At 42.7% G+C, this 19,574-nt stretch overlaps 1 protein-coding gene across 7 annotated transcripts in view; it reads left to right on the top strand.

The window, feature by feature from the left end:
• The window catches only part of STIM1 (stromal interaction molecule 1), a 173,732-nt gene that overhangs the window by 151,243 nt on the left and 2,915 nt on the right, over nt 1-19,574 (top strand). For 2 of the 7 annotated variants that reach the window (XM_081152825.1, XM_081152828.1), the window contains exons 7-12: nt 3,988-4,165; nt 11,632-11,799; nt 12,316-12,416; nt 12,690-12,925; nt 14,104-14,196; nt 15,760-15,826. In XM_081152825.1, the coding sequence (XP_081008951.1) occupies nt 3,988-4,165; nt 11,632-11,799; nt 12,316-12,416; nt 12,690-12,925; nt 14,104-14,196; nt 15,760-15,826 (843 nt within the window). Of the gene's footprint in view, nt 1-3,987; nt 4,166-11,631; nt 11,800-12,315; nt 12,417-12,689; nt 12,926-14,103; nt 14,197-15,759; nt 16,124-17,939; nt 17,977-19,574 lie in introns of all 7 variants that reach the window. The other 5 variants (XM_081152827.1, XM_081152823.1, XM_081152829.1 and 2 more) reach the window with 5 other exon arrangements.

Genomic DNA, 19,574 nt, shown 5'->3' on the forward strand with positions numbered 1-19,574 from the left:
GGGAGAAATGTGTAGCTGTCAGAAGTCTTGAACTTCCCTGGTTGGATGGCTTGTTAGGGGTCATTCTATCCTTGCCCTACCTTTGCTTCATTTCCTATAGAAATAGATAAAATGAATTGTTCTTCACTGTTCCCCAGAGAAACCACAAATCTATCTTCCTAATACCTTCCAAATTTCATAAGTACTCACTTGTATGACTTTGGGTAAATCCCTTTCCCCTCTAGGACTTATTTCCTCATCAGTAATATGAAAGTGTCGAACTAGAACATTAATGACCTAGTTCTGATAGTCTGGGATTCTGTATAAATAAAACTTGGCTTAAAACTACTATAGAAGATCTTGCTGTGGAAAAAAGGTGCCAGTCGATCTAAGTACTTCCTGATAGCTAGGAACCAGGACTGTGCTGGGTATTGTAAGGAATTCACTGCTCTTGGGTCAACAAAGCTCACACATGAGAAGGATCAGTGAGCATACACTTAGTGCAGTGACTCAGGGCCAGTTTATGGGATGATAATTGTAAGGCAGGTGGGGAACATCCAGCCTGCGGGCTATATACAGCCCTCAAAATCATTTGGTCTGGCCCTGCCAAGGCACCCGCAGGCAGGACTTGAAATTCAATAAATCAAGAAGCTTTTTCCAAAGCTAATTTTTAAGTTGATAATTTTGTATGGCCTGCTGTTATAAGTATCTATATGGCTCTTGGCAGAAAAAAGGTTCCCCATCCCTGCTCTAAGGACTGGAAGAGCACAGAGGCAGGAGATGAGTAATGTGCTCACTGAGGAGGTGACCTTGAAAGATGGGTAAGGAGGTCTTGGTAGTTAAGGTTGAATGTGTAGTGAGGCCAGACCCCTGGCGCCTTAAGACTCACATGGAGAACTTTAGTAAGAGTGCAAAAGGCAACAGAGAGGCAATACAGGTATTTGGCTTTTTACTTTGTTTTATTTTTGAGAAGAGGAGAGGCCTACTTTAGGACTGTCTTTGAGAAAATTCTGGCAGCCTAGGGAGTCTAGTTGGAAAGTCTTTGCAGGAATCCATGTAAAAGGAAAAGAAATCTGGCTCTTTCTATTATTTTTTTTAATGATAGATACTGTTTTCTTTGGAGAGATTAGGAAAGGATTTCTTGTGAGCCAGGTATTGTTAAGTAGTTAAATGCATTAGTTTTTAATCATCACAGCATGGTGAGGTAGGTACTATTATTATCCTTATTTTAGAGTTGAAGAAATGAAGGCTCAGAGAGAGTGAGTGCCTTGCTTGGGTTCACATATCAGTAAGTAGTGAGCTAGGAATTTTGACACTGGCAGGGTGCTGCCTCAGTAAAGGCAGTCCTATCAGATTCATTCCCATCGGCCAGGCTTCTAGGGGGCAAAAGGAGGAGTTTATCTCTGAGCTGATTACTGACTACTTTGCAGGGCCCCTTGATCCTGGGCCCTTTGCCAACTAGGGGCTAAATGCTGCTGTCTGGGCAGTCCTCATTCTTCATTTGTCTGAAAAACATGTACTGTTTTCATTCCAAAGGCAAAGAATCTAGGCAGGAGACATTCCAAGTTTGGGGATAAAACTAAGCTCCTAGCCCTCCCTGCTCCCCAAGGCCTACAGAACTAAATGACCACTGTGACACTTAGAGAAACAAATGCACACACACCCAGAGATGGGCTCACACATGTGCATACACACATCCTCCTCTGACAGTGTCCAGGGCTACATGCCATCTCTTCCCTGCTTACTTTAATAGGCCTAAATTGCCAGCTACCATTTTTTTTTTTTTTTGCAGAGTTCCTGATATTTTGGGTGGATAAATGTAATGCTACATGCACATTCCAATTAGGATTTCATTGGGTTTCAAGATAATTCTTTGAGGCAGGCAGGAATTTTGATTCCCATTTTAAAATGAAGAAACAGGCCCAATGCAGGGAACAGACTTGTCCATAGTCACATAACTGCTTAGAGCCAGGGCTTGCAGTCAGGCTGTACAGTTTTCTTGTAATGCGAATTGATTGCTGCCTTCAAGATGCTCAGTCTTCTCTGGAGGAGATGGAGTGGGGCAAGGCCTAATGGTACAGTTATTTGCTCAATATCTGCTCCCAATAGTATTTATTGATTTTCATCTCTTCAAGATCCTGTTAAGACTATAAAAGTGGGTCAGTTTTGATTCTACTTTAAAGGAGCTCCCTATTATATAGAGAGGACAGATATATCATATGCTTTTCTCAAGAGTCTGCTTTCAGAGAGGATAATATTTTAGTGAAGAATTGAATATCTAATGGTGTAATATTAGGGAGTAGTGTCTTGAAGGAATACTATAAGGGAGGGTATGTAGCCAGAGAAGATGGGAGCAGGAAATGGCGCCTCTGGTTTGTTTTAGCTATTTTTTAGCGCCACCTGGTGTGTACCTTGAGGAGGTTCCACTCCCTTTTTCCGTGACAAAATGGGCAGAAGACTGTAGTTCGTCAGCAGTAAGAGAGCAGCCTAGACATTTCTTCCTCTTCTCTCACCCCTTGTTCCACCACATCTTTAGAAGCTTCAGATATTGATGACCAATCTGGACCTGGGGTTTTTTTAGAGGTTGAGTTCTTGTTTCTGTCTCTTTTATTTCACCTACTTAACTCAGTGGTCAGTGCTGTTCTCTGTGGCCCCCTGCTTGTTTTGTAGCCTATCCTTTTTCTGCTGTACCTCAAGTCTAAGCCATGTATCAGTTGTCTTCTTCATCACCATTTTCCCCTTCTATCCTGGTCCCCTGGTAACTTGGTGGTTCCTACTAAAGTAGGAAGACCTGAGAGTGGCTAAGTCCTTTCCCTCTTCCAGAGGGATTAGCAAACTCTTACTCTTCCTTCTGGGTCTAGCCCATGCTTCACTTTTCTGACCCCTTTCAGGATAATCACTCCATCCTTTGGGCTCATCCAACACCTTCTATATCTATCTATTGTAGAACTTATCACATTGTGTACAGTTATCTCTCTGTCTAAATTGGATTAGATAATGAGCTCCTCAGTGGGAGGGACAGTTTTCTCATTCATCTCCATATATCTAGGGTTTAGCACAGAGCTTGGCATTTAGTAGACACCTGAAAGTACTTGGTGAATGAACGAATGGATGAATGAATATAGATAGACATGTGGAGGAAAGAAGGGAGGAAGGAAGGAGGCTCACTTGGTTGGATGGAAGATTTTGTCAGTGAACAGGGAATGTGTAGGTGGGGAAAAGGAATATATATTTTCATTATAACTGATGACCTTGAGATTTTCTCCCCCATGGAGGATACTGAAGGGAACTCAGGCCTTGGGGAAGCAGAGGGCTCTCCCAAACTCTGTCCAGCCCCTTTAGCATGAATTTCATTTTTCTATGTTTCTGGTAACAGGTCTTCAGGAGTCCAAGAGGTACAGCTCAATGGTTCCTTTCTCACCTTCCTTAAATCTCCCCACTACCACGACCTCATTTATATCTCAGCCATCAGGCTTTCTCTGGATCTTTGGTCGAACTTGTAGGGTATTCTACATTTATATTGAACCTTCCAGACATCCTGGTATAAGGGGGATAACTATGGGATTCGAATTAAGATTGGAATTCTAGTTTCAGTTCTACCTATAGTTACTTCCCCTCTTGAAGTCATCCTATCCACACCTGTCCTAGGCTGGTAATGATACACTATACCATTATCTGCAGGGAGTACAAATGTGAAATATCTTGTGACCTAGTAGTTGTTAGAATTTCAGCATGTCAGACACATTAGAGGAAGGATTCAGATACCTGGGAACCTAGCTTCACAGCTTTTATTACTGGTGGCAAAAGGATGGCCAGTGTAAGAATTGTGGTAATGACTGTGGTTTCTGTTGGCACTGAGCTAACTCGGAGCCACAGAGTCAGTGTAATAGGGAGAATATATATACTGAGTGCTGGAGCCCTCAGTTTCCTCTTTGATGCCATGGTGCATGGCATGTTGGCTGGCATCCCCTTGCCTGGTCTCCTCCAGCTCCCTGCATCACCCCCCAGGCTGCACAAGGCCCAGGAGGAACACCGCACAGTGGAAGTAGAGAAGGTACATCTGGAGAAGAAGCTGCGTGATGAGATCAACCTTGCCAAGCAGGAAGCCCAGAGACTGAAGGAGCTGCGGGAGGGTACTGAGAATGAGCGGAGCCGCCAAAAATATGCTGAGGAGGAGTTGGAGCAGGTAGGAGAGACGACAAATTCTTGGACACTGAGGGAGCGGGTAGAGGGCAGGGGCCAAAAGTCTGGCTGAAAAGTTTCATGTGTGAGGACTTTGAAGTATGGTGAAAGAATATCTTTAAGAGTTACTAGACTCTTACCAGTAAGAATAGTAGAAAAGTTGCAAAAAATGGTCACTGTGATTTTCAAAGAACAGTGGGTAACAGGTAAGAACAGTTATGTTTTTCCTTTTTTACTGAGGTATTTACACAGACTCGAGTGTAGAGATTATAAATGTACAGCTGGCAAGCTTTTTACATGTGCATATGCCTGTGTAACCACCATCGATAGCAAAATATAGGATCTTTTAAACACCCCAGAAGGCTCACTTTTGCTGTCCCCTGCCGACTGTCACTATTCCTTCCTAAAGGGAACTATGGTGAGGGGTCGGGGGGGGGGGTTCCTTCTGAACACCGGAAGACTCTCCTTCAAGAGCCACAGACTGAACCCAGCCTGGCCCCAACTCCTTGACTAAATCTGTCCAATGTTTGAAAAGGAAAACTCTGGGGTCACTTAGGAGAACAGAGTTTCCCACAAGTACTGACACTGGATGATTCCCCACTGTCCCTTGCCAAGTGGGACTCCCTATCACCTCGTCCTGGGCAAGGCCCAATCATTTACAGAGTCCAAAAACCAGCAGGGAAGGTTAGGGCAGTGAGAAATAAAACTTAATCGGTAAAGGGAACTATGGTTATAATCTCTAAACCAGATTAGTTTCACCTGATTTTAAACTTCATATAAATGGCATTATGTGGTATATATTCTTTTGTGTTTGGTTTCTTTCAACATTATGTCTGTAAGAGTCATCTATGTTATTGCATAAAGTGATTGCTGGTATATTTCCATTGCTGAATAATAATCCATTGTATACTGTAAGTTATTTATCCATTTTCCTCTGATAGACATTTGAGTTGTTTGCAGTTTTCTGCCTTTTGTGATCACCCTGTTGTGAACCTTCTTGCACACGTCTCTTGGTGGGCATAGCACTTATTTTTGTTGGATGTGTAATAGGGCACTAAATATTTAGCTTTATTAGAAACTGCTAGTTTTCTGAAGTAGTTGTACCAATCTATACTGCCACCAGCAATGTGTGAGAGTTCTGGTTGAGCTACAACCTTGGTATTTTTAGGCATTTTAATTATACACATTCTGGTATGGATTTAGTGGTATCTCATTGTGATTTTAATTTTCATTTCCCCAATGACTAATAATATTAAACACTTTTTCTTAAATTTATCGGCCATTTTATTTGGGACTCTGCAGCTTTATTCTTCTTCAAAACGGCCTTGGTTCTTTTAGGTCCTTTGCATTTCCATGTTAGCTTGTCATTCCGCTGCCTCCTTCTCATCCCCCTCCTCTTCCAAAACATGTCCTGTTGGAATTTTTATTGTGTTGGAATTGAATATATAGATTAACATGGGGAAAAATTTACATTTTAATTAAATGATTCTTCTAGTCTATGAGCGTTGTTTATCCTGTCACTTGTTTAGGTCTTTAAATTTTCTCACAGCAACATTTTGTAGTTTTCAGTGTAGAAGTCTTGCACTTAAAAAATTTTTAAAAAAAAACTTGCTCTTATTTTTCTAGTTTCTTGAGGTGGAAGATTAGGTCATCGATTTTAAACTTTTAATCTTTTCTAATATATGCATTTAGAGCTATAAATTTCCATTTCAGCACTGTGTTAGCTGCATTTACCAAGTTTTGATATTTCATATTTTCATTATCATTCAGTTCAAAAGATTTTCTAATTTTTATTGCAGTTTCTTTTTTGACCCATGGTTATTTAGAAGTATGTTGATTAATTTTCAAACACTTGGCGACTTTTCTGGTTATCTTTCTCATTGATTTCTGGTTTAATTTCACTGTAGTCAGAGATCATACACTATAGAGTTCAGTCTTTTCAAATGTGCTGGGACTTGGTTTATATAAACAGTAAACAATACAATTGAAAGGCAAAGAGTGTCAGACTGGGTAAAAAACAAAACCCACCTATACACTGTTTATAAGAGATACACTTTAAATATAAGGATACAAAAAGATTAAAACCAAAAGGAGGAGATAAGATACATGATACATACACTAAGCAAAATAAAGCAGAGGTAGTTATATCAATATTAGATAAAAGTAGGCTTTAGTATTACTAGAAGTATTACTAGAGACAAAAACAGACATTTCTTTTCTAAATATATCTTTATTGATTCCAGAGAGAGGAAAGGAGAGGGAGAGAGAGAGAGAGATAGAAACATCAATGATGAGAGAGTCATTGATCGAGCCCACAACCCGGGCATGTGCCCTGACCGGGAATTGAACCCCAAACACCTGGATCCCAGGCCGATGCTCAACCGCTGAGCCACGCCCGGCCGGGCTTTTTTTTAAAAAATATATCTTTATTGATTCCAGAGAGAGGAAAGGAGAGGGAGATAGATAGAAACAAAAACCAGACATTTCTTAATGATTAGTGTGTGAATTCAGTACTATATAACAATCTTTGGTTTGGATACATCTATTTAAAAATATATAAAGCAAAAGTTGAAAAAACTAGAAGGATAATAGACATTCATAATCAAAATTAGAGATTTTAACACACCTCTCTCAATAATAAGCAGCCAAAAATGTAAGGATATAAAATATGTAAACATGATTATTCAATTTTGACCTTATTAACAACATCAAGAGCATTTTACCTAACAATTACAGAATACACATTTTCTTTAGTGTTCACATACTGCTTCTGCTCTATTCTCTCTTCTCCTTCTGGGAATCCAGTATTTATGTCAGACCTTTTAACTGTATTCCATATGTCTCTTAGACTCAGTTCTGTTTTTTTGTCTCTCTGTACTTTGGTTTGGTTATTTTCTATTCATTTATCTTTGATTTCTCTAATCCTGTATTCTGCTGTGAACATTGCATTATTTAACCCATTCAGTGGAATTCTCCTCTCAGATAATGTATTTTTCAGTTCTAGAATATCTATTTTATTCTTTTATAGATTCTGGTTCCCTTTCCAAAATTTCCATGTTTTCATTTATTGTGTTTTATCTTTTCCTATTTTTTCTTTTAAAAAATATACCTTTATTGATTTCAGAGAGAGGAAGGGAGAGGGAGCGAGAGAAAGAATGATGAGAAAGTCATCATTAATCAGCTGCCTCCTGCACACCCCTGACTGGGGATTAAGCCCGCAACCCGGGCATGTGCCCTGACGGGGAATCGATCTACAACTCCCCCTGGATCCTAGTTTGATGCTCAACCACTGAGCCATGCCTGGCTGGGCTGCTTTAACTTTTTAATCATGCTTATTTAAGTCCCAGTCTGGTAACTCTAACATCTGAATCATTTACAGAACTTCTTTATCTTAATTATTGGTAATATTTTCCTGCCTCTTCTCATGTCTAGTAATTCATTTTTATTAAATGCTGGACGGTGTATACAAAACATAATAGAGGATCCAGATGATGTAACTTCCATCAGGTATAGGGTTTCCCCTTTATTCTATTAGGTATATAGGGTGAGGACCTAATCACCTCAAGCCAGTCAGAGATTGAGTTATGTTGGAACTGGGTTGTAGTTTTAGTAAGACTTGGTCTAGCACTCATTTGTCACAGTTTCTCAGGCAAGTCCCTTCCTCACTTTTTATTGAGAATTGGTGGATTTCTTTCAGTCCTGAAAGATGAGAGATTTCATTTCTGCCACTTAGAGGTTTTGAATTTAGCTCTTTAGCCTCCTGCTCCTCATAGGTTCAAATTTTTGCAGATGTCTTGAGGGGAAGACTGTGTGTTTGAGGCGGGTCCCCTCCTTCTTGCAATATTTTGCCTCCTAAGCATTATGAAAGTATGGGAGATTTTGTTTCACTCTTTGGCCTAGCTACCTATTCTCCTGCACAGCTCCAGGATTAAGTAAATGCCCAACAAAACTGGATATATGTTGGGGACCCCTCAATTTCCAATTTGTTGTATCAGTACCATACTATCAACAAAAGCTAGGCCCAGTTTCTCTGTGTCCCAGTGGAGTCCTTCTGCCTGGGCCAGACCTAATTCTCAGCCCTTACCTAGAATTGTCAAATGCCTTTGGGGAAGAAAATGGATGGCAGTTGTCATCTCATCTTAGGCTTTTCCCTCTCTGGATTTTCAGTTCATCTAATTTAGTGGTTCCTGAAACTTTTTGGTGTCAGGACCCTTTTACTCCTAAAAATTATTTTGGATCTCAAAGAATATTTTCATGGGGACAATATGTTGCTATTTACCCTGTAAGAAATTAGAACTGGGGCCCTGGCAAGGCAACTCAGTTGGTTAGAGTTTCATCCTGCTATGCCAAGGTTGCAGGTTCAATCTCTGGTCAGGGCACATACAAGAATCAAACAATGAATGTGTAAATAAGTGGAACAACAAGTCTATGTTTCTCTCTGTCTCTCTCAAGTCAAATAAATTTAAAAAGAAATTAGAACCGGGAAAAAATTAAAAAATATTTATTAATTTAAAAGAAGTATATTAATCCCTTACATGTTAACACAAATACTATATTTTTATGAAAAATGACTATATTTTCCAATGTAGAAATAATTTAATGAGAAAAGTGATTTTTAAAAATAATTTTCAAGTACTTTTAATGTTTGGCTTAATATGCTGCTGGGTTCTTATATTAGTGTCTGTATTTAATCTGTTGTGCTATCACTCATCATGTTGCCTCTGGAGAAGTCCACAGTTCAGTTGTGAGAGAAAGGGAGTGAAAAAGGTAAATAATTTTTAGTATTATTAGGAAAATAATTTGACCTTAAAGATGCTCTGAAAGGGTCTTGGGGGTACTCACAGATCTCTGGATCACAGGTTGAGAACTGCTAACCTAGTCTTTATTGCTTCTACAGCTCTGTCTTTGAAGTTTTTTCATAATTATAATTTGCCTTTCAAAATTTTTATAACTTGTACAGCTTTTTCCAGATGTTGTATTGGATCAGAATTATTCTTTTGCCATGACCTACTGCTTTCTATGTGGAGGTGGATAATCAGGTGATAATACTTTAAAGCACACAGATCGGTGGTTGTTAACTTTGCTGCATATTAGAATCATATAGAGAGCATTAAAATTTGTTTGATGCTCAAGCCAACACCTTGGCTCAGTGAAATCAGACTCTAGGTTACAGTCCAGATTAAAGTTCCCCAGGCGATTCCAGTATGTGACAAGGTTGAGAACCACAGGCATAGAATAAAAGAGCAGGACTGACTAGTGAACTCTGACTTGCCCCAGCCCTTATCTGTTGTCTTCTACTTCAGGCATTTGTTATTTGTGTGCACAAGATGTGTCTCTGTCTCTTTGCCTCCCATCTCCTAATTCCCTGTTCCCCATTTTGTAAGTATTTCTCCCACTAAACAGTTTTTGAGCCTGTTAGGCCAACCCTTTTGTGTGCCTCTATTTGCTTTCTTTTTTCTTTTCTCTCTCCATTGTCCCCTTCTTACCTTATCCTAGTCCTTAAACTGCTTTTAATGTAAAACTTGATCATATAATTTCAGACTTGGTATATTAGACTCTAAGGTATCCATTCTTCATTTTAGGTATACAAAGGCAGGAGTGGGCCATTTTATAGTTCCTTTTTCAAAAACCAAGTGAAGATTGACCCTCTTACTGGCTCACTAAGGAATAAAGGTGTTCTGTCCTTAGTTAAGGCCTTCCCAGTCTTAGGCTGTGGAGAGGACCTCAGGCCTGCTATGGGATACTTGCTCCATTGGCTGACTTTGGGCACAGTGAGATAGCTCTCAATCCCTCTTCTCTGTGATTCTGACCAGCTGAAAGTCAGTGTCTAGATGGGGGAGTTATGGATCACTTACACTGGTAACCTGAGTGAGATTGCAAGGCATCCAATCCAATGTGTGTACTATCTGTATGTACTTTCAGACCTTTCTCACTTGAGTGCTCTGTGACTGTCTCCTTTATTGTATGATCCTCCTGAGAAGTCAGTGAGGAGATTTATGCTTACACACCAGTCCATTCATGTCTTGGCCTCTTGGCCTCTGTTGGCAATGCCCATGTTAGGTGTAAGCGTGCTTCTTGTCTTCTCACTTTGTAGAGAGTTCGCTTCAAAGCCTATCCTCCTGCTTGGTGGGAGAATCACAGACAAAGTCTCTGGGCTAGAGAAGACTGGAGATCATTCAGGTCCATTCCTTTCTAGAATAGCAATCATTTTTAAGTCTCTATGACATGAGCTCTAGACATACCTCTCATGATGAAGAGCTCACTCTCCTGAGATTCAGAAAGTCTTCCCTCACACTGAATTGAGATCTGCTATAGGAAGCACAGGGTCACACAGCCAGCTGAGTAATAGACCAGTGACCAGAACCAGACTTCTCAATTCCCAACCAAGTGATTTTTTTTGCCACACTGTGGTGTCTTGAGGTCCAAGCACAGACTCCAACTCTTGGAAAGAAGGTTATTCACTGATCTGACCTGTGCCTCAAGAGATCAGGGAAGATTACTGAGATTGGCTACATGACCAGGAGAGGCAGTTAATATGTGGGAAAAGAGTGATCTAATCTGGCAGCCAAAAATCAATTTGAGTTCTGGTTGATACTATAGTAGTCCCTCCTTACCTGAGGTTTTGCTTTCTATAGTTTTAGTTATCCACTATCAACAGCAATCCAAATATATTAAATGGAAAATTCCAGAAATAAAGAATTCATAAGTTTTAAATTGCATACCATTCTTAGTAGTGTGATGAAATCTTTCTACCTGGGAATGAATCATCCCTTTGTCCAGTGTATCTACACTATCTATGCTGCTCGGCAGATAATCACTTAGTAGCCATGTTGGTTATCAGATTGACTATCCTGGCATCACAGTACTTGTGTTCAAGCAACCTTTATTTTACTTACTAAGGGCCCCAAAGTGCAAGAGTAGTGATGCTGGCAATTCGGATATGCCAGAGAAAAGCTCTGAAGTGTATGTATGTACAGGCATGCCTTGAAGATACTGTGGTTTTGGTTCCAGACCACTGCAATAAAGCAAGTATTGCAGTAAAGCCAGTTGTAATCTTTTTGCTGGTGGAATGTCTTGCCTTCAAATTTGTTAAATACACAATATCTATGAAGCACAATAAAGTGAAGTGCAATAAAACAAAGTATGCCAGTATAGGAAAAATCATTATATATATAGGGTTTGGCACTACCCATGGTTTGAGGCATCCATTGGGGGTCTTGGAACTTATTCCCTGTGGATAAGGGGGATTACTGTGCTTTCTGTGTGATCTTGAGTAGGTTTCTTTCCTTCTCTGAGCTTGCTTCCTTGTATGGAAAATACAGAGAATAATCCTTGTCCTTTCTCCCTCTTGGGAGAATTATAAAGCTCATAAGATAGCAGATAAGAACTCTGAATTCTGAAATATGATATAGAGGCATTGGAGAGGGTTATGGTAGTAGTAAATGGATTTACCTCCTCTTGGCTGCACAGGTTCGGGAGGCCTTGAGAAAAGCTGAGAAGGAGCTAGAGTCACACAGCTCATGGTATGCTCCAGAGGCTCTTCAGAAGTGGCTGCAGTTGACACATGAGGTGGAGGTGCAGTACTACAACATCAAGAAGCAAAATGCCGAGAAGCAACTCCTAGTGGCCAAGGAGGGGGTGAGACGTGCCCTCATGCTGCCCTCTTCTCTCCTCCTCTCCCTCCCTTTCACCTGCCCTTCTTCCTCCTTTCTGCCTCTCCCTACGCTTCCTGTTGGACAAAGAGATATCCTGGTGCTGGGTTCTGTTTCTTTTCCTAATATACAGCTCTTGATAATGTCCTCAAGCTTCTGGAGCAGGGAATGAGGGTGTGGGGGTATCCCACCTGCCTTCTGGGAAAGATGCAGCAAGTGGAGGCAGGCAGAGGGAAGACTCTGCCATCCCTAGACTGTCATGGGGGCAGAATCCTCCTGGTGCTCGGGTACTGTCAGGGAATCCCTTTGCTTCTCGTTTCCTGTGTTTCCTTTCTTCCCCTACTCTTTTCCCCTCCCCTTTCCATTTCCCACCTTCTCTTCTTTTTTCTTGTGCAGCCTAAGCTGTGTTAGGAGGAGGGGGACCCACCTACAGAAAGACATTCCTCATTTTTCCAACTTCTAATCCCTGCTTTTTTTTAATCTGAGGGCCTCATCTTTGCAGGCTGAGAAGATAAAAAAGAAGAGAAACACACTCTTTGGCACCTTCCATGTGGCCCACAGCTCTTCCCTGGATGATGTGGATCACAAAATACTAACAGCTAAGTAAGTAGCACCTGCTGCTCAGCTCTGGCGATGTCCATCCCATCCTCAGAGTTTGAGGGTATATAGGGCTTCCAACGCCAATTCTACTTCATTGGTAGCAGAACAGCTCTGGTCTTCTGCCTCAGCCCTTATCCAGCTCCCGCCTTGCTCTTAAGTTTATGATTTGTTTTTCTTATTTACACATAACCCCTCAAGTTGTTCCTCTAAAAGGCCTCATTCCTACTGGGGCTCACACCCAGCACAAGCCTGCAATTCTCTTTCATCTATTCTCAGGCAAGCTCTGAGTGAAGTGACAGCAGCACTGCGGGAGCGCCTGCATCGCTGGCAGCAGATTGAGATCCTCTGTGGCTTCCAGATTGTCAATAACCCTGGCATCCATTCACTGGTGGCTGCCCTCAACATAGACCCCAACTGGATGGGCAGTACGCGCCCCAACCCTGCCCACTTCATCATGACTGACGACGTGGATGACATGGATGAAGAGATTGTGTCACCCTTGTCCATGCAGTGTAGGTGATCTCTTGGGTGGAGACAAGGGAAGGACCCTTTGATGCACACACAGGTTGTGAAGTCATTGGCCACTGCTGTGCTTAAATAGCACATGGAACAGATACCAAGGAAGATAGTTTAACTCATGACCTTGGTTAATAAAGCACAATTTGCATCAGGATATTCCTTTATAGTTGTCCTTTCAGTGGTTTTTCCTTGCTTTATGCTCTGTCTGCCCTTCTGGGTCTATTGTATTAAGTGTGTCTCCCTTCGGTGTTTTCAAAATCCCTTTATTTACCTCTGCCCTCCCCCATCTACCTTTATAAAAATAATCTTAGTGGTTTATGATATAAAAATGGCATTTTAACTAATTTATTTTATTGCTTTTGTTTCCATTTTATATTCATTATTCTTTGTTGCTAATATAGATGAATGAAATGTCTCTTTCTCTTTGGCTTTTTGTGAGACCCCAGGAAACAATCCCTTAAAGTGATATAACCCTAAATCCTCCAAGTCAGAAAGATATTCTTGTCCAGGAGGGATCTCCTGCACAAGCATGTCTGGCTTTCCACCTGAACTCAGACCTCCCCACCCTCTGTCCTGGGTCTTTCCTTTCCCTCTTCTCCTGTGAGTGATAACAGCTGAGTAGAACAGTTGAAAGAGACAACACTATGTGGGAATTCTCTGGTGAATGAAGGAACTTATCCATTACTGGCCCAGTTGAGGTTTTCTCTGGATCAGAGGCTATTTTAGATAAGTAGACTAGAGCCTTATAGAAAAACTGTTGTTCTGGGCTCATATTCCATGGGTGCAGAAGGGATGGCAAAAAGCTGGGGCTGGGTAAGGGGCTTACTTTCAGAAATCCAGATTCTTTAATCAGGCTGGATTCTAGCTCCAGACAGGACTTATTTATACATTTCTTCAATGATACATTGCCTCTGGCCAAGCCTCTTTGTCTACCTAGTCTGATATCTTCTCAGGGATTTTATTCAAAGGTAACAAGGTTAGGATCACTGGCAGGCAGAGCTTGATCCTTGATATAAAGGCTCCTATGTTCTCTGAGTTGGGAGGGCCCTTCATTAGCTCTGAGTTACCCACCCCTTGCCCCCTGGCCCTTCCCTTATCCCATTGGTGGGCAAGCTGAAGCCCTCTGTAAATCAGATTCTCTTCTCCTTTTGGCCTGGCTGTTGGACCCTAGATGCTGCCTGGCTGATGGGGCGTAGGTTCAGTGACCGCTCTCTCTGCTCAACATCCGCCGGCTCGGATGATCAGTCCCTCTGGAAATACCCGGGTTTGAGGAGCCCCTTTGGGGCTTTTGTTTTTCCAACTTTTGGGACTAAACCAACACTCCTATCCCATGGGCCCCTTCTCCTGCCTGCCTCACTCCCCTGCCTGCTCCCTCAATTTCCTAAGCACTGTCCCTACTAACTGCAGGGAGGGGTTCGGGGGTGAGAAGAATCAGCCTGCTCAGCCTGCTCACATGGGCTGGAGAGAGAACGCCCATGGTGATGGAAGGCTTAAGCTTCTTCTTTTAGCCCAGTTAAACAGATGTCCTGGTGGCCCTTCTTCCAGCTGGCTGGGATGGAAAGATTCTCCCCCCTTTCTCTTTTTCATGTCTCTCCCTTGTCCCGTTTCCCCTTTCTTTCTCTCTCCCTATTCCATGTTTCCTTTTCCTCTTCCATTCTGCTTTCATGCTTTGAAAGCCACCAGCCATAGAAGCCCTGCCTCCCCAGCTCTCCATCACCATGGATTTTTGCTCTCTCCCTGGTGGCCCTTCCAAGTCTTCTGCTACCCTTGTAACCTGGCCCTTTCTCCTATTATTAGGGAGAAGGCAGGAAGGCCTGTCTTTCAGGGTAGAAGAGAAAAAACAAAGGTGTGAATTCTGTTTTCAGCTGGGGCTGGGAGACCAAGGGGAATGCTCCTGAGTTATCTGGTGTCCACGTAGCCCTTCACTGGGCATGGTGGTCATCATCTTTGAAGAGCCTGATTTGCAGCACTGATTCAAAAGCTGGTTCTTTTTCAGTCTTCTTGTGAAGTTTTAAAATAATTTTTGTGTGATCAAGATAATGATAACCACTACCATTTGTTGAGTGCCAAGAACTGTATCAGGTACTTTAAATACATTATCTTGAAGCCTTACGACCAGGATTTTATAAGTTAGGCATTAAAATAGGGATGTCAGTTGCTCAAGGTCACGCAAGTGAAAAGGCCTAGTTTCAAACTCAAGTCTTTTGTATTCCATAGCTCAAGGTATTTCTTTTACATAAAATTTTGTATCCTTTTTTGTTTTCCCTGAGCATTTTAATAGGCATTTTTCTATGTGTTTAAAATCTTTTCATAAATATCATTTTTAATAGGTATATAGTCTTCCAGTATCTGGATATATTATCACATTCCCATCGTTCCACCTTTATGTTTGCTTTCATGCAATTATTAATAATGATGTGATGAATATGTTTGTGTATAAATTGTCTAAACTATGAATTATTTCCTGAGGTTGGCTTTCTGAAAGGCTGGTTCTTAGTGCTCTCCCGAACCTTGCCCCAAACCCCCATCCTACCTTGTCCTGCCTGTGTCCTCCCACTAACTGCCCTGTCAAATCCCTTTATAGTAATGTTGGCCCTAGATTTCCTTCCATTGGAATTGCCACTAAACTGACCTGGGCACCTTATCTTCAGTTTCCCCTTTTAGGACCCCTGGTGGGAGGTTTTGGGGAAGAGGTACCCCATTCTTCAGATTGGGCACTAGAGGCCCAGAGTGGTTTCCAGCAAGCATTTCTCCGTGGGCACACCTGTTTGCCTACCAGCCCAAAGGAGGCTGGCCCTTCCTCATACTGTCTTCACTTTCCTTGCAGCCCCAAGCCTGCAAAGCAGTGTCCGGCAGCGCCTGACGGAACCACAGCATGGCCTGGGATCTCAGAGGTTGGTAGAGGGTGAGGCTGGCCACTTCTTGACAAGCCGGGTATCTCTGAGGCGAATGCGCAGCCTTTCATCTGGACAGTCTTTCAGTTCTGAAGGCCACGGGACCAGCTCTCCATCTGCCTCTGCTGCTGCTTCTTCCTGCTCCTCTACCACCACCACCGCCACCACCACCACCATCCATGTCCACCCTGTTTATTACCACCAAAGCACTTCCTATTTCCTCCAGATGGATCCCTCCTCTGACCCACCCACTTCTGACAGCACCACTGTGATGCCTGGGCATTCAGAGAGCTTGGGGTATCAGCTGTCTCTCTTCTCTTTCTTTCTTCCCTTCCTTCCCTTTCTACTGCCTTTACTTTGGCCTCTGCCTGCTGGCTGCTGCTTGGTCAGCTGTGGGTGTGTGTGCAGTGCAGGGGTGTGCAGTGTGTTTTTCCCCAGCCCTGGGATTCCTTAAGGTCAGCATAACTCCCCACACCTTTCTTGCCTTCTGTGTTTGGGGTTTGCTGACTCTAACCCCCTCCCTCATGGTCCCATAGCACTTTTGCCTAAACTATGCACTTTTATATCCGTTATCTCAGTGGAGGCCTCACTTCCTTTACTTCAACAAACATTTATTGATATCTACTCTGTGCTAGGCTCTGCTGGGTATGAGGTTTCATAGATGATAAGATATAATCCCAGCCATTAAGAATTACAGTCTGACTTGGGAGAGGTACATAAATAATTACAGAACAATTTGCTAAGTGCTATGGGGGTGTTGAGGAGGGAGTGACTAACAATGTGTACTTGGGTGGAACACTTCATAAAAGAGATGACATTTGTGCTGATATCCTGTGTACAGTAAAAGGAGAAAGTGTATTCTAGGCTGAGGAAGCAAAATGTGCAGACATGGAGATTCAAGAGAATCTGGTACTTGTGGTCAGAACATTGGATATGTGTTGGTGTGAAGGGGTAGCAAATGAGGCTAGAATAATGAAGGACTCTGAATGGGTAGGGACTTTGGCCATTACACTTTAGGAGACGGAGTGTCTACAAGGAAGTTAATTGCTGAGATTTGCATTTAGAAATAAGGTCAGTGGTCTATATTAAAGGAAAGGAGGAGGAGACAACAGGAACTTGGAAGTCATTGTAGTAGACCACTAGGGGGAGGTAACGAAGTGTTCTGATAGGATTAATTTGGTAACTGGCTGTGAGGGGTGAGGGAAGAGGAGGAATCTGTGATGACACCTGGGTTTCTAGCTTGGATGACTGAATGGATGTACCTTTCATGGAATTAGGGAACAGAAGAGGGTAAACACATTTAGGGGTTTTGGACAAGAAAAGTTGCCGGTGTGTGTGTGTGTGGAGGGGGCGGGCATTAAAATAGTCAATTTCAGAGTAGGAAGTTAGGCTCTGAAAGGTTAAGTAGTTTTCCCCAGGTCCCACAGCCAATTAGGAGCAGAACATAGAGTAGAACTTGGTTTTTCATTCCAGGACACTCTGTTGGATATTTTTGTCCTTCCACAAGGTCTCAATAAGTGAACTGTATAAGAATTGGTCAAAGGCTTTCTCCCCCAGCTTGGTCTGGCAGCTGTAGGGACTTGCCCGGTTGATACCTCAAGATGATAGGGTCAGAGACAGTAGCCTTGACCTTGTCTGAAATAAGCTTAGGGGACCCTCAGAAAGTCCCTCTTCTCTGGAAGAACCTTCATCTCTGAAGTTGTGACCATGGCCCAGTCTGGCCTCCTGGCTGCTACCTGCTTACCCTGTAGTTGTGTTGGTCCTGCCTCATTCTGGATACCAGTCTCACTAGCTCTGCCCCTTGAACCTCTAGATTACTTATCCTTGAGGGCTGTTCCTTTTTCTTTCACGAAGGAACTGCCTTTATTAGCATTATCACTCGGCTGAGCTGCTCATCTTCATTCTCATCCTCATTTTCATCCAAAAACCTAGGCAGGGAGACTGCCTCTCCCAAAACAGATGGAGAGGTCTGAGTTGGTTTAGGGGTACTAGGAGATGCTGTGAATCTCATGCTCTAAGGCCTAAGCTGAGGCCAACGGGGAGGGTGGGTGGGAAGGTACCTGCATCCACCTGGCCTGTTCACTACTTAATTTTCTTTTGCACCACGCACCAGAGGATCGTCTCTAAAGGCTAACAGGCTCTCTAGTAAGGTTAGTAGCTTGGGATGGGAGCTCAAGGCAGCCCAGCCTTTGGGGAGGGACACCCCTGGCTTGAATTGTCTCAAAGATTCAGGGACGGAAGATGAGCTTGCCTCACTGGACCTTGTCCCTCCTATATCCACCCAGGCTTCCTCCCAGGTTCTTTTCTTGCTTTAGGAGTCTTAGCTTTTAATTGATGGGGAAGGCATAGAAAGATGGGAAACATGACCAAATGGGGCTGTGGGCCTGGAAGAAAGAATCTGAGAGGGCCCCAACCCTTTGACCTCTCTTCCTTGGCATTAAAAAGGTAGGCTACCTCCTGGCTGGTGTGGCTCGGTTGGTTGCAGCGTCATCGCATGCACGGGAAGGTTGCAGGTTTGATTTCTGGTTGGGGTGCATGTGGGAAGCAACCAATCGATGTTTCACTCTCATATAGATGTTTCTCCTCTTTCTCTCTCTCCCTCCCTCTCTCTCTAGAATCAATTAAAAACAAACAAAAACCAAAACACACACACACACACACAGAAAGGTAGGCTCCTAGGATCTTCACCTCCTCAGCCTAGAGGGCCCCTTTCCCAGTGGAGTTGCTCCTCAGAACTTCCTTGGCATCATGCTCAGTGGTGGTTCATATGTGTGTGGAAAAGGCAAGATATGGAGAGGATCATCTTAGGGCTTAGAGAAGCAAGGGTATACATTTAGATAGAAGTGAGGACAGCATCAGATATTATGAAACCAAATATGAGACCAAATATTGGTAAACACAAGAGTATGTGGCTGAAACAGTATTTGTAGAATGGGAGTTGGAGCTGGAATTGTTTTCTGCTATCCCCTATCTCTAGGAAGGTACTGATTCATGAGTGGCTGCCTACTTGTTTCCTACTGAGAATTAAACCTACAAGGTGGGGCAAAAGTAGGTTTGCAGTTATTTGTATGGAAATTAAGAAATAATACAAGAATAAATTGTTTCATGTACTCTCATCTATAAACCTACTTTTGCCCACCCCTGTATAATAGCTATGAGCCCGCCTCCCACTTTTGCCTCTTTTAGGAGCCTGGAGCCTTTCCTAAATTTTGACCTACAAGCTTCCTTCTTTCCAGATCCTATGGTGCTCCTCTCTCCCACTCCTGACACTTTCCCTTTGGCTTCCTGACTTGGATGTTTAAGCATTTCTCTTAGCCCTCTTCTCTGGGTTCTCAGGCCTCTGGGAAGGCAGAAGGAAGGTTAAGGGATTGGTAGGGGACGCCCACATGTACCTTTTTCCTGTAGAGGCAGGAGGGGTAGCATCCAGCATTGGTTCATGGCCTTCTTAGGAATTGCCAGCTCCTAAAAGGGTCTCGACTTTCTGGACTAGCCTCTGTGTGTGCATGTCCAGTGTGCAGTGCCATGGCCCTATAACTCAGCCTTGCAAAGAAGCCTCTTGTGACTGGCCCACATATGGATCTTTCAGCTAGACTGACCGCCTCATCTTCATTTCCACTATACTTTCTACATTTCCAAGTGCTTTGCCAACATAATTGATCCTCCAGTCTTGCAAGATAATTGAATTGTTATTGTCTTCATTTGGCCCAAATTTAGGATCTGCAAGGTTAGATGACTTGTCTAAACCTCA

This window comes from Miniopterus schreibersii, assembly GCF_964146895.1.
Source record: "Miniopterus schreibersii genome assembly, chromosome: 12".
In the NCBI taxonomy this organism is placed as follows: Eukaryota; Metazoa; Chordata; class Mammalia; order Chiroptera; family Miniopteridae; genus Miniopterus; species Miniopterus schreibersii.